This window comes from Seriola lalandi, unplaced genomic scaffold (assembly GCF_002814215.2).
Source record: "Seriola lalandi dorsalis isolate HSWRI2012SDOR001 ecotype SW California unplaced genomic scaffold, Sedor1 jcf7180002054321, whole genome shotgun sequence".
Taxonomy (NCBI): domain Eukaryota; kingdom Metazoa; phylum Chordata; class Actinopteri; order Carangiformes; family Carangidae; genus Seriola; species Seriola lalandi.
Window position 1 is genome coordinate 95,425 of NW_019524874.1, and position 14,086 is coordinate 109,510.

Here is a 14,086-nt window from a genome sequence, read left to right on the forward strand (position 1 = left end):
CATCCCTGTTAATATCACAGTTCAGGTGAAGATGCACCTTGCTAACCAAGCTAGGCAGCAGGTGCTAGCATTAGCTGATAACCTGTGTTAACCTGGGTTAGCCCGTGGAGGTGTTCAGTCAAAGCCCAATAAAAAGGTGAATTTAAACGATGTTAATCTAAAGACGTTTTGTTTGTGTTTCTCGCACGTGACCAAGTTTAATTGATCTGCGTTAGTGTAATGCGCAGCGTTAATGTCAGTTAATACATTGTCCATCAACACATCGTGATAGTTTAAGTTAAGATAACGTGACGTTTACAAAATGTGTAGAAAAATATTTGTCATATAGAAGAATGTTCATTTAATACTCAAACCAGTCCTCAACTGAAGCAGACATTCATGCACCTGTACTGACAGCTGATCGATATTTGTGATTAACTGTGATCAGATGTGTATAAGAGACAGCCATCGTCTGGTAGTATCTCTTATGCCTGCCAGTTGGGATCGCTCTGTTGCTGATCTCCTCCACAGGCTTGGTGAGCCAAGGATGCACCAGGGCCTCAGCAGCAGTCATACGATGTTTGCGATCCTTTGTCATTAGGCGGTCTGTGAAGTCCAATGCCTCAACGCTGAACTGCATGAAGGACTCGTCATCATAGCTATAGGCTGCATTGGAGATGTTGTCAATCATCTGTTGGTTGGTTTCAGCTGTGAATGGATTAAGTCCACTGAGGAGTACATAGGCAAGGACACCAACCGACCACATGTCAGTGACAGTGCTGACCATATCACACTGGTGGATCTCAGGGGCAGCATATTCTGCAGTGGTATATTGAACCTTGATTTGGTCTCCAGGGGTCAGATGTCTAGACTGGCCCAACTCAATAATCTTCACATTAGAGCTAGTTCTGGTTGTGTAAACAATGTTCTCTGGTCTGATATCAAAGTGTCCATAGCTCTGAGCGTGCAGGAACTCAAGAGCTGAGCAGATCTGTCTGATGTAGTTAACAATCTCACGCTCATTAAGCTCAAACTCAGCTGTGCTGAGGCGCTCAAATATGTCACCACCAGAGATGAAGTCATAGATCATCACCAGCTCTTCAGGGCTGTCGAAAGACTCATGGAGGAGGAGGAAGTTAGTGTGTTTGGCCAGGTTCAGTGTTGCAATTTCCTTCTTGACTACTGCTTGATCAGCTCCTCTCACTTTGACGAATTTAGCCATGTAAGTCTTCTCAGAGCTGATGTCAACACAGCGATGGACAATGCCAAATTGACCTCTGCCCAGTTCCTCTGCAATGGCATATTTGTTGTGCAGATTCTTGGCATCGGAGTTTGGAGCCTTGCCCTTGGGGACACGTTCAGTATCATCAACCTCCCTGTCGTAGAGCAGAACTCTAGATTTGTCCTCCTTGGTCATGACAGGTCCACTGGTCTCAGATGGAGCACTCTGTCCAAACTTGTTCTCAGCAATCACTCTGAACTGATAGCTGGTTCCTCCAAACAGATTGATTACGGTGTAGCGGGTGTCACGGGACTGGGCAACACGCTCCCACCTCTCAGCAGTGGTGGGGCACTTCTCAATGATGTAGCTGATGACCTTGCTGCCGCCATCATTTGCTGGAGCCACCCAGTTCAGTGAAACTGAGTCTCTGGAGACATCACTGGCTTTGATACCACGTGGAGGATCAGGCACATCAGCCACATCCAGCTCAACTGTCTGTTGGTCGATGCCAAACCTGTTCTTGGCACAAACAATGTAGAAACCAGCATCCTTCTTCTCCACTCCGTTGGGGAACACCAAAGAAGTAAATGACCTGGTGACAATGACCTGGTAGTGGCCATTGCTGTCAATGAGATCTTGTCCCTTCTGCCATGTAATGACAGGATCCGGTTTGCCACCGAAAGGAATCTTGATATTGACCACCTCTCCTCGCAGGGCGGGGATGGCTTCCTTGTCCTTCAGGTTCTTTGGCAAATGGATCTTGGCAGGGACTAGAAATTAGAGAAATTAAATTAAAATTAATTAAAATTGAGTGAGATGTCATGTTTTATTTGAATGTTAAAAATTGTTTAATATGGTTGTATTGGGTTTGTACAAGTCAGTGGTAATGATATTTAGAGAAATCTGAGCTTACCTTCAACATCCAGAGAGACTGTAGCACAAATGGATCCTCCCTGGTTAGTGGCTCTGATCTGGTACACAGTGGAGTCTTCTTCATCAGCCTCGGTGATGACCAGCTGGTGGTAACCTCCCTTGAACTCCTGGATCTTGATCTTCTTTCCGTCAGAATGGATCTCCTTTCCTCGTCTGAACCATTTAATCACAGGCTTGGGCTGTCCTGTGATCTTGCAGACAAGGGTAGCATTGCTCTTGTACTTCACACTCATGTTCCTCAGCTCCTCCTTGAAAGCAGGAGCACGGATGTCGACGGCTGTGGCTGGAATGATGGGAGTGGTCTCCTCGCTGTAGTCACTCTGCCCTCCAAGGTTCTCGCACTTCACGCGGAAGATGTACTCGATGCCCTCAGTCAGACGTTTGACCGAGAACACTGTCTGTTTGATCTCGTCTGTGGTCACCGAAATCCATTCGGTCCATTCCTTCTTGTCCTTCTTGTTCTTCTTCTCAAGACAATAGCTCTTGATCTTGGAGCCACCATCGCTGAGTGGAGGCTTCCAGGAAACAACACAGGAGTCCTTGGTGATTCCAGACACAACTGGTGACAGAGGTGGTGATGGTTTCTCTGTGGACAGGAATATGTAAATTAGAAGCCATTGTCAGTACTTTTGCAAAGTGTACCTGGGTATCTCTTTACAAATAACCTAATATGATGTATTACGTTTCTATGCTTACATTCTAAGACATGCATTTATTAACTACTTTGAAACATAAATTGACATTATATTAAGCTTACCCAGTTGGCTCTTGATAAGAATTGGTGATGTGATTTCCAATGGCTCACTGTTGCCATAGCGATTCTGGGCGTACACTCGGAAGAAGTATCCGGCACTGTCAATGAGGTTAGGGACGCGGCAAGATGTGCCGTTAATGGATGATGACACCAGTTCCCACTCTGTGCCCTCCTTGTCCTCACGCTTCTCCACAATATAGTTGGTGATCATGCAGCCTCCGTCATCCTTGGGTGGCTTCCAGCTAATGATGACAGAGTTCTTCAGGAGGGCGTCCAGAACAATGGGACCCTGAGGCACGTCAGGTTTGTCTGGAAAAAGTTGTCAATGTTGCAGTACAATGTCAATGTGATGATGAAGAAAAAATGTATTAGATTTAATTCATTATAAATTTGATAACTCAGCAGATAACTCACTATTATAAATGGATGTATTGCTGCACTCACTACAATAATTACAATAATTTACGTGAACATACCATAGATTTCAACATTGAACGCAGTGTCAGCCCTGCCAAAGTGGTTGTGCAGTCTGATCCTGTACTTTCCTCCATGGACTCTGCGCTGCACATTCTTAATGACCAGGTGTGTGTAGTGCTCTGTGGTCTCAATGCTTATATGTTCTGTGTTCTCCAGGGTTTTTGTCCCATGTAGCCACATGATCTTTGGCTCGGGACGACCAATGTAGACAGCATGGATGCGTAAAGTGGTTCCCAGACCAGCATAGTAGGTTTCTTTCAATGGGTAATCTGGGTGGAAGGATGAAGCAGCCTCCAACACCAGGACGCCTGTGGTCTCAGCATCTCCGGTGTCATTGATGGCCTTGCAAGTGTACTCTCCCTCATCTTCCTGCTCGTCAGTCATGATGGAAAGGGAGTGGTTGCGACCATCAGAGCTCATCTCGTACTTGCGAGACTCAACAATCTCCTTGCCAGCATGATACCACTTGATTTCAGGAACAGGTCTGCCAATAATCTGGCACTTCATGACAGCAGGCTGGCCAAGCTTGGCTGTTACTTCATCCATTTCCTTTCTCAGGCTTGGTTTAGTTTCAACTATAAATACAAAACAAGGACGCAGTTATTTATTTGGTGAAGTCATTCTGGAAAAACAATTTGGGTAAATGTCTACTAAAACATTTTCACACTATAATTCAGTATGCTCACCGCTCAGTTTGGTCTTGATGCATGTGGTAGTCCTACGAGGTCTGCTCATTCCTGTCTCATTTTCAGCAAACACTCTGAACTCGTACTCTGTGGCCTCAGCCAGTCCAGGCATGGTAAACTCCTTTTCTTTCAGCCTCTGCTTGTTGCACTTCTTCCATGTACTCTCGATTGATTTCCTGTACTCCACCCAGTAGCCCAGGACCTCCTTTCCACCGTCACACTCTGGAGCTTGCCAGCGGATAGTGATGAAGTTCTTTGTGACGTTGACAGTGTCGATCTCACCTGGTTGGCTTGGCTTGTCTGGAAGAAAAGAAACAAATATAATAATATAGTTAGTTTAATTAATAGCTGCTTGTTGTGTCTTATGGATGCCAAAAATAACCAGTGTCTTTTTTTGATTCTGGTTGTGGGTATTGGAGGTTGTCTTGATCTACTGATTTCACTTGGGTTCTATGGGATCTATGGGATCTAATTGTCTCATGGCTATTACAATTCCATCAACTATAGTAATTACAGTGCTATCAGTTATTGTTGATTACATTTTATTATAGTGGAGAAGACTCACCGAATGGATCCTTGCATGTGACTGGGTCAGACACAGGACAGGCCTCACTCTCACCGATGTCGTTGACAGCTACAATGCGGAACTGGTAGTCTGCGTCAGGGGTGAGTCCAGGCAGAGTAAACATGGTAGAAGTGATCTTGGTCTCGTGGCGGGACCATGACTCAGTGGACACCACCTTGTATTCAACAAAGTAGCCAGTAATGGCAGAACCACCGTCATCCTTTGGTCTGGACCAGGCCAATGCCACAGAGCTCTTGGTGACATCCATGATCTCTGGTGGGGTGCTTGAAGGCTCAGGAGGACCTGGTTTTAAAAACACAGATGATTTTTTTTGAGTCATCACTGAATGATACAGGTGACACTTAAGAGTGAGGAATTTTATAGATTATTGTATAATACTTACAAAGAGGAGTCTTGGGCACCAGTGGCTGCTCTGATTTCAAAGAGTTACTAATACCAAAAGAGTTTTCAGCTGTGACCTTGAAGTGGTACTCTGTTCCCTCCTTCAGGCCCTTAACAACCAATTGAGTGTCAGTCACTCTGGAGTCCACAGTGTACCAGGCATTTCTGGTTGCCTCACGTCTTTCCACAATGTAACCCAGGATCTCTGAGCCACCATCATCAGTGGGTGCCTTCCAGCACACTTTAACAGAGTTGGCCTGGATCTCCTCAAAGACCATTGGTCCCTCTGGAGCATTTGGCCGTCCAATGACCTTCACCTTGATTTGGGCCTTCTTCTTGCCAACCTTATTCTCCAGCAGGAGGTCATAGACACCAGAGTCGCTCCTTTCAGCTCCCTTGATCACCAGCTCACTGGCGTCCTCGGTGGAGGCAATCATGGCCTTGGTTGAGACTGCACCGCTATCCTTCAACCACTTACAGGTTGGGTGAGGTTTACCCTTGATGGGTACTGAAAGTCTAACCACTCCTCCCTGGCGGACCACGTACACATCTTTGTATTTCAGCTCCAGGTCATAGTCAGGAGATTCTGGAGAAGAATGATAGTTACAAAAGTCAGTTTCATTCTATGTTAAACATACACAAATTATCTTAGTGTGAGTGTAGTTACTGTAACCACTGTGTCCTTACCAAGCATCTCAGTCACAGTGACAGTTCCAGGCACTTCAGCAGGCTCTCCCGAGCCACCAGCATTGCAGGCCATCACACGGAATTTGAACTCTTCTCCTTGTGGCATGCTGGTCAGCGTGTACTCGCAGATCAGAGATGGTGTGGTGTTGCACTTCATCCAGGCCATAGTGCCAACCTTCTGCATCTCAATCAGGTAACCGTCCACTCTTGCATCTCCCTCATCATCAGGAGGACTCCAAGCCAAAGACACAGAGGACCTGGTGGTATCAGTGATCCTTGGGTTTTGAGGACAGCCAGGTGGATCTAAGTAAGAAAGAAAAGCATGTCAGTATTTCCAGCTTCAAAAGATATGAGTCTGTACTTGCCCTTTTAAGACTTTAGCTGTCACCCACTGTAATTATGAATTCACAGTATTATCTAGAAACAATATATGTACATATATATATTATGTAAAACAAAGCTTTCTCTCAAACTTTTTCCTACCAATGGGATCTGTTGCTACCGCTGGCTTGGAGGGCAGACTTGGTTTGCTCTGTCCTCTGGCATTGATGGCAGTGATTCTGTGTTCGTACTCCAGGCCCTCGATTAGCTCTGTTGACCTGTATCTGGTCATAGTGACGGGGTTCTTGTTGGCGCGCACCCATCTGTCAGACCTCACTTCTTTGCGCTCAATGATGTATCCAGAAATGTCAAGGCCACCATCTTCATCTGGTGGATTCCAGGCCACGGTCATGCCATCACGAGAAACATCAAAGATGGTTGGACGGCCAGGGGGTCCAGACACATCTGTGAGGAAGAGGAAACGTGTTACGTAACTCTGTCGTATCTCTGTATTTCTGCCTGTATAGTAATATGTAACAAGTCTTACTCTTCAAGCTCCTGCAGGTGACAATCTCAGACTGTAGGAACTCTCCAGTGCCATAGCGATTCACGGCAGCTGCGCGGAAGACGTACTCATCTCCCTCAATCAGGTTCACAAACTTGAAGGTTGGTCGGCTAACAGAGTCACTGACAGGCACCCAGCCAGGTCTGTGAGCATCACGCTGCTCCACTACATAGCCACTGATGGGAGCTCCACCGTCTCTTACTGGAGGATCCCAGCTGCAGGTGACGGATGTTGCATCAATCTCATCAAACCTGACGGATCCACTTGGTTCATCAGGTTTAGCTAATAAAGTGAGATTAATAAAATAAATTGTTAGTCAGTTTGACTAAAAGGTAAGTGTTAATAAAATACTTGCTATTGTCTGTAATATTGTCAAACTAGAACATAACTATTGATAACCAACATCAATAAATAGTGAAACAAAAACAACAAAGGGGAGATGGTTTCTTACAGAGGACGATGACCTTGATGACCTCTGTAATGACACCAACGACATTCTTCACCTCCAGAGTGTAGTCACCAGTGTCGTCAATGGTGGTGTCGGACACGGTCAGTTTGGAGAACTTGCCGGTGCTCTTAATTTTGACACGGTCTGTAATTTTCATCTTAGTGTCATGGAAGATCCAGGAGCAGATGGGAGGAGGCCTGCCAATGATGGGCAGGTCCAACTCCAGAGTCTTACCGGCCAAGACATTGACAACCTTCTGAGGAATACTGGAGAAGTCCACCACGGGCATCACTGAAAAGGAAAAAGAGAGATGCAAAAATAATGTAATCACAGTTAACAACAGTTGAGAAATAGATTGTGAACTGAGATGTGATGACACTAATAGTTTCTGCTCAACAGAAAATCTTCAACATTTTATAATATCATACAGAGCCAAGAAAATCAACCTCATGTCCTACTTTTAACTCTTTCAAACCCATTTTTGTCAAATTATTGCCAAAGTATTGTCACAATACATTTTTTTATTTTCATGCTTTTTCCTTGGTCTGTTACCTCTCTGTTCCTGTACAGTGATGGGGCTAACAAGCTCTTTGGGCTCACTGGCTCCCCTGCTGTTGATCGCTCTGATTCTGAACAAGTACTGTTCCTTCTCATTCAGCTTCTCAATGGTGTGCTCAAAGTCAGTGAGCTTCAGTGTGGCCACCTTCATCCACTTGTCGGTGCCAAACTTGCAGGCCTCAATGACATAGCCTATCAATCTGCTGCCACCGTCATGCTCAGGCTTCTCCCATCCCAGGGTAACGGTGCTCTTGGTGACGTCAATCACCTCCAGCTTGTGTGGTGACAAAGGCACCTCGCAAACCAGGATCACATCGGGAGTCTCACAGGGCTCTCCAATTCCATAAATGTTCTCAGGGAGGACCCGGAAGTAGTACAGCATGCCCTCCATCAGGCCGTCAATCTTGTAGGATGTCTTGCTACACTTGGCGGTGATGGTCTTATAGGCTCTCATGGAAGCCTCACGCCTCTCAATGATGTAGTTGTTGACAGGAGCACCACCATCTACAGCTGGGGCTTCCCAAGAGATGGTGGCAGAATCTTTGGTCAGCTCCTTGAACTTGATTGGTCCAGTTGGTCCAGGAGTATCTAAAAATAAAAATTAATTCCTCAAGTTAAAATATAAAGTTTCCCAAAAGCTACTGTATCACATCAAATTAAATCAATGGCAAAACTTTTAAAGAATCTCAGTATTTTCCTGTGTAGTATATACCAGCGTATACTGTAGTGTGTGTCTGTGAAGTGCAGACATTTACATCAACTTACCATAGACCTTGACCAGAATGTTGACTTCCTGTTTCCCTGCAGAGTTCTCGGCCACCAGCGTGTACTTGCCGGCATCATAGCGGTGGACCTTATCAATGATGAGTGTGGTGGACGTGTTGGTGACCTCGATGAAGCCTCTGTTGTGGAGGTCAACACCTGGCTTGCTCCAAGTGATGGCAGGAGTGGGACGACCAGTGATATTGACAAATAGGCGGAGGGAGCCACCAGCACGTAGGCAGATTGTCTTTTTTAGGTCGTCGTGGAGCTCAAAGTCAGGGGTTTCTGTGTGAGAGGACGGGATGATTAATAAATAACTTGTCATGTTAATGATACAGGAATTCAAATGTTACCACATCATGAAAGACTTGCAAATGAAATTTTCTGTATTAGAAGAAGAAACCAAAGTTTGCAATTTTTGTATGTCAAGTTCTTGTCTTGTTTTCTAGATGACTTACCAATTCTCTCCACTGGCTCAGTCTCGGCACAGGGTTCACTGAAGTCTCCTGCACCATTGATATTGATGCCAGCGACTCTGAAGCAGTATTTCTTGCCTGCAGAAAGTCCAGTCACCACATACTCTGAAGTACGCAGGGTCTTTTCATGGGCCTTGCTCCATTCCTCTGCTCCAGCTTCCTGCATCTCAAGGATGTAGCCCATCACATCAGCTCCTCCATCCTCCACTGGGCGGGACCAGGCCAAGCTGATGCTGTCTGCATGAGTGTCGGTGATACGAGGGATAGAAGGAGGAGCAGGGGTGCCTGAGAAGAGAGGATGTTAAGTTCCATAGATCATCAGTCAGATCTTCAGTTACATGTAATGTTAGCTATGTATACTTCAAAAAACAGGACTTACATGTTGGCACTCTGCAGACGACATACAGAGAAACCTCGCTGACTTCACTCTCTCCAGCTTTGTTGATGGCTGTCACTCTGAACTGGTAGATGTTGCCTTCAGTCAAACCAGACACCTTCAGTGTGGTGTCCAGATGAGCTCCATCCCTGTTCACCTTCACCCAGCGGGCACTCTTTCTCTCACGCCTCTCCACCAGGTAGTGGATCAGCGGGCTGCCACCATCACTCTCTGGTTTCAGCCACTCGATGGTGGCGAAGTCCTTTCCTGATGCCAAGATCTCTGGAGTACCAGGAGGAGTTGGCACAGCTGGAGGAAGACAAAGTGGAAGAGCAGTTGAGTGTTAGAGGTTGTAAAGATTTAATTTGTGGCTTCATTTTCACAGTCACTTTAATACTTTACGAACAATTATGCTTTCAAAAGGACTTACTGAAAGTGTTTCTGGCGACCATGGGGGCTGACTGTAGGTGGACTCCGGCTCCATATTTGTTGACTCCCCGGACTCTGAACAGGTACTCTGTGTTCTTAAAAAGGCCGGTGATGTTGCAGGTCAGCTTCTTGCACTCGGCATGCATGATGACCCAGTTGAGCCTGTTGGTGTCACGCCTTTCCACAATGTAGTGGGCAACCTCATCGCCACCATCCTCAACGGGAGGCTTCCAGCTCAGGGTGCATGACTCTTCAGTGATTTTGCTGATCTCAATGCTGCCTTCACAAACTCCAGGTGTATCTGGAAGAAATGTATGCACTCATGGTACGTTGCTTTGCCTAAATGCGTCACATGAATGCTTCCAGTGTAATCTGCAAATGTACTGAATTAAATTGGTGAAAAGTAAAAAGGTTCTTACCAAGCACTTTGACGTTGACCTCAGCAGTTTTGGTTCCGCTTACATTCCTAACCATGAGGATGTACTTTCCTGTGTCATCTCTGTCACAGAATTTGATGATGGCCATCGCCCTGGTGGCAGTGTACTGCAGGTGGTACTTTTCGCACAACTCCAGCTCCCTGTTGCCCTTGGACCAGGAAGCCTTGGGGTCAGGCCTGCCTCCTACTGCAGCATCCAGAACCAGGTCTGAACCAGCTCTGACCATCACAGTTTCAGACAAGAGTTTGCTGTCCAGCTGGGCTTTTGGAGGTTCTGTTAATTGGATAGAAAGTACGTGGTTATGAAACAATTTCTTGAAAGTACAGTACTCCTTTGCTGAAACTAATATATTTACATTCAATGAAATCTACATGATAAAGTCTGATGGCGTTGTTCACACTGATTTAACAGGAATCATGAGACAGTTTCATCTTACTGTCATTTTATTTAAAATTTATCTAAAACTCCAAAGTGTGAAATTATGCTGTAATGTATTGTATCCCAGTCACAGATGAAGTTCTTACCAAAGTCGGTCTTGCACTGCACAGATCCAGTAGACTCTGAGGGTATACTGAAGACCTGGTTGGCATTCTTGGCAATGATTCTAAACTCATAGGGTTCTCCTTCTCCCAGGGCAGTGACGGTGTAGAAGTTGTCTGTCACATTGGTGTAGTTACACTTGAGCCAGCGGCCCTCACCAGTCAAAGTGTACGGCTTACGCTCGATGATGTAGCCCACAATGGGACTACCACCATCATTCAGTGGAGCCGACCATTTGAGGGAGACTGTGGTTCTTGTGACATTTGTGACTTCTGGTTTACTTGGTGGATCTACATAACAGATCAAAAATGTTTGTGAGAGACAGAGCAATGAAATATTAAGTAAGACACTAAGTAGTGTGATACTAAACTGTATCAAAACTCACCAACTGGGTTTTGAGCAACTGCTCCCTTGGAAGCCTCGCTGGCTTTGCTCAGCCCAGCACTGTTCATGGCATAAACCCTGAACTGGTATTCCAGGCCTTCAACTAGAGCTTCCATCTTGTAGTAACACTCAAAGCAAGGGATCTTATTCTCCCTCACCCACAGGATATTGTTCCTTTCCTTCTTCTCAATCCAGTAGCCTGTCACCTTGCTTCCGCCATCATGGTAGGGCTCCTCCCATTTCAGGGTCATTGTGTTAGCAGTGACATTGAAGACTGAAGGCCTTGTTGGTGGGCCAGGAGGTGCTGTATTAAAAAAATATTAGATTTTTAAAATTTTTTTGTTGAGCACAGCCTAGTCAGTTACAGCCTGATTTAATAGAAGGCATGCATTTTTATATGAATAGTCTAAGAAATGCTTAAAAACATCAGTTTTTAAGCATTTTTTTTTAAATATTAATATTATTCAATAGGTGTAGTGAAGTCAAAATGTTACGGAGTAGTACTTACTGAAAGGATGCTCTGCAACAATAGTCTCAGACTCAGTGGACTTGCTGACACCAAATCTATTCTCAGCAGACACCCTGAATGTGTACTGCATGTACTTGGTCAGGTGACTAACGTGGAGAGTTGTGCGCTTTACGCTGGAATTGATCAGCTGCCAGGCTGTGGAACCGGACTCACGCTTCTCTACGATGTAGTTGGTGATGTCAGTGCCACCATCATCCTCTGGTGGTTGCCAGTTAACGACGCAGGACTCTGATGTGATGGATGAGATTTCAATGGGTCCAGTTGGCGGACTAGGTCTACCTGTTACATTAACTTCAACAGTGAAGGTCTTGGTTCCTGCCACATTCTCCAGAGTCAGGTAGTATTTACCACCGTCTCCTCTCATGGCCTCCTTGACTGAGATGCTGGTTCTGTCCTTAGTTACTTTGATGGAGACTCTGTCTGAGCTCTTCAGCCTCATCTCCTCCAGCTTCCAGGTGACTTTAGGAGCAGGTCTACCACTGATGGGAACCTCAATGGTGAAGATGCTGCCAGACCTGCATGTGATCAGCTGGTTGGTGATATCACTGAGGTCAGCAGCAGGTTCAATGTGAGGCTCCTTGACCAGCACAGGAGCCAGAGTCTCTCTGGGCTTGCTGTAGCCGGCTTCATTCTTAGCCTTCACACGGAAGTCATATTCATCACCCTTGTTGAGCTTTTCAACCGCATAAGTGAGATTCTTAGTGTTGCCAACCACAACCCATTTGTCTGTACCCTTTGGCTTTGCCTCAATGACATAGCATTGGATGCGGCTGCCACCATCATGCTCAGGTTTCAGCCAGCCCAGTAACACAGAGCTGTCTGTGGTGTCCAGGATGTCCATTCTCTTTGGAGATGCTGGCTCTGCAGTGGCAATAACAGGCTCTGTCAGTTCAAATGCTTCACCGATACCATGTTGGTTCTCAGCTGAGACTCTGAAGAAGTATGGCACTCCCTCAAGCAGGTCCTGGATCCTCAGGATGTGCTGTGTGCACTTGCCACCAGACTGCTGCCAAGTGCGGCGGCTAGCCTCACGCCTCTCAACAATATAGTGATGGATTCGGGCACCACCGTCATTGAGAGGAGGCTTCCAGGTAAGTGTCACCGTGCCTCTGGATACCTCCATGAAGGCAACATCCTGTGGAGCTCCAGGAGCGTCCATCACCTTTACAGTGAATGTAATGGCCTTGCTGCCACTGGCATTCTCCAGGTTAACAGTGTATTTACCTGTATCAGTTCTAGAGCAGTTTTCAATACATAGAGAACTGTAGCCATCTGTGGTTATGATCTCTGTCATAACACCAAGCTCTCCTTCCTCTTTTATCCAGGTGGCAGTGGGAATGGGTTTTCCTCTGAAATTGATGCCCAGGCACACTGAACCTCCAGCCTTGACAATGTGTGTCTGCTTGAAGGTGGCGTCAATATCCACCTGTGGTGGTGTTAGCCTATCTACAGCCTGAGTAGGTTCTGGAGTCTCCTTTTCATCGCCTCTGCCCACATGATTGACACCTGCGATACGGAACTTGTACTCAGCTCCTGTCTCTAGACCAGCTGCCACATAATGTGTTTCTGCCACCAGCTCCTCGTTTACTCTCTTCCATTCGGTTTCTTCTCCCTTCACCATCTCGATAATGTAGCCCAGGATGTCCATGCCTCCATCATCTGCAGGCCTGCTCCATTCCAGACTGATGGATGTATTGGTCGAGTCAGATACACAGACCACAGATGGAGCACAGGGAATATCCTTTGGTTCGGCAGCTTTGATAGGCATAGAGATGTTGCTGGGGGCTCCGACACCAGCATCATTCACGGCCATGACACGGAACTCATATTCCATATCTTCTGTCAGGTGAAGCACCTTGTGAGCACATTCAACAATGGGCTTCTTGGTAATCACCTTGTAGAACCGGACAGTCTTCTTTTCTCGTTTTTCTATGATGTAGTACTGAATGGGGTTTCCTCCATCAGATGTTGGAGGAGCCCAGGACAAGGTGATGCTCTCTCCTGTCACCTCAGTGGCATCAGGAGTACCTGGAGCATCAGGAGTAGCTGGGGGGAAACAATTTAGGTAGATAAGTGCAATGTTTGTATTGACCAAAAATAGATAAGAAATCAAACAAGAAATCAAAATCAAAATTTCTTTTGTCTGAAATATTAAATATAAAGCCATTTTTCCACTTACTGTATTGCATCTGTGCAATGATGGGAGTGGATTCCAAAGGTCTGCCAACTCCAAACTTGTTAACAGCAGAGACCCTGAACTGGTACTCATTGGTCTTGATGAGCTTGGTTGCATTGAAAGTGCACTCCTTACATTCATCACACACCAAGGCCCAGGAGATCTTGGCAGTCTCACGCTTCTCAATTATATAATGTGAAATCTCGGAGCAGCCGTCGTTCTCTGGTGGGCTCCAAGACAGAGTGCACTTGCCCTCTGAGATGCTACTGAAAATGATGGGTCCCACTGGCTCCCCAGGTGTGTCTGTATAACGTAGGTGTAGGAGAATGATGTTAAAACATAAACATTTAAATATGGTGTAAAAAAATGTACTGTAATAT

At 45.9% G+C, this 14,086-nt stretch overlaps 1 protein-coding gene across 1 annotated transcript in view; it reads right to left on the bottom strand.

Annotated features, from left to right (window-relative positions):
- Positions 1-14,086, bottom strand: part of LOC111655510 (titin-like) — a 174,811-nt gene that overhangs the window by 7,130 nt on the left and 153,595 nt on the right. Inside the window, 21 exon segments of the mRNA XM_087174153.1 lie at positions 443-1,971; positions 2,115-2,720; positions 2,892-3,197; positions 3,365-3,940; positions 4,052-4,351; positions 4,617-4,919; positions 5,020-5,604; positions 5,706-6,008; positions 6,189-6,491; positions 6,574-6,873; positions 7,043-7,330; positions 7,592-8,185; positions 8,363-8,644; positions 8,818-9,120; positions 9,215-9,520; positions 9,642-9,941; positions 10,060-10,350; positions 10,602-10,907; positions 11,003-11,305; positions 11,510-13,576; positions 13,710-14,009. Of these exon segments, the coding sequence (XP_087030279.1) occupies positions 443-1,971; positions 2,115-2,720; positions 2,892-3,197; positions 3,365-3,940; positions 4,052-4,351; positions 4,617-4,919; positions 5,020-5,604; positions 5,706-6,008; positions 6,189-6,491; positions 6,574-6,873; positions 7,043-7,330; positions 7,592-8,185; positions 8,363-8,644; positions 8,818-9,120; positions 9,215-9,520; positions 9,642-9,941; positions 10,060-10,350; positions 10,602-10,907; positions 11,003-11,305; positions 11,510-13,576; positions 13,710-14,009 (10,451 nt within the window).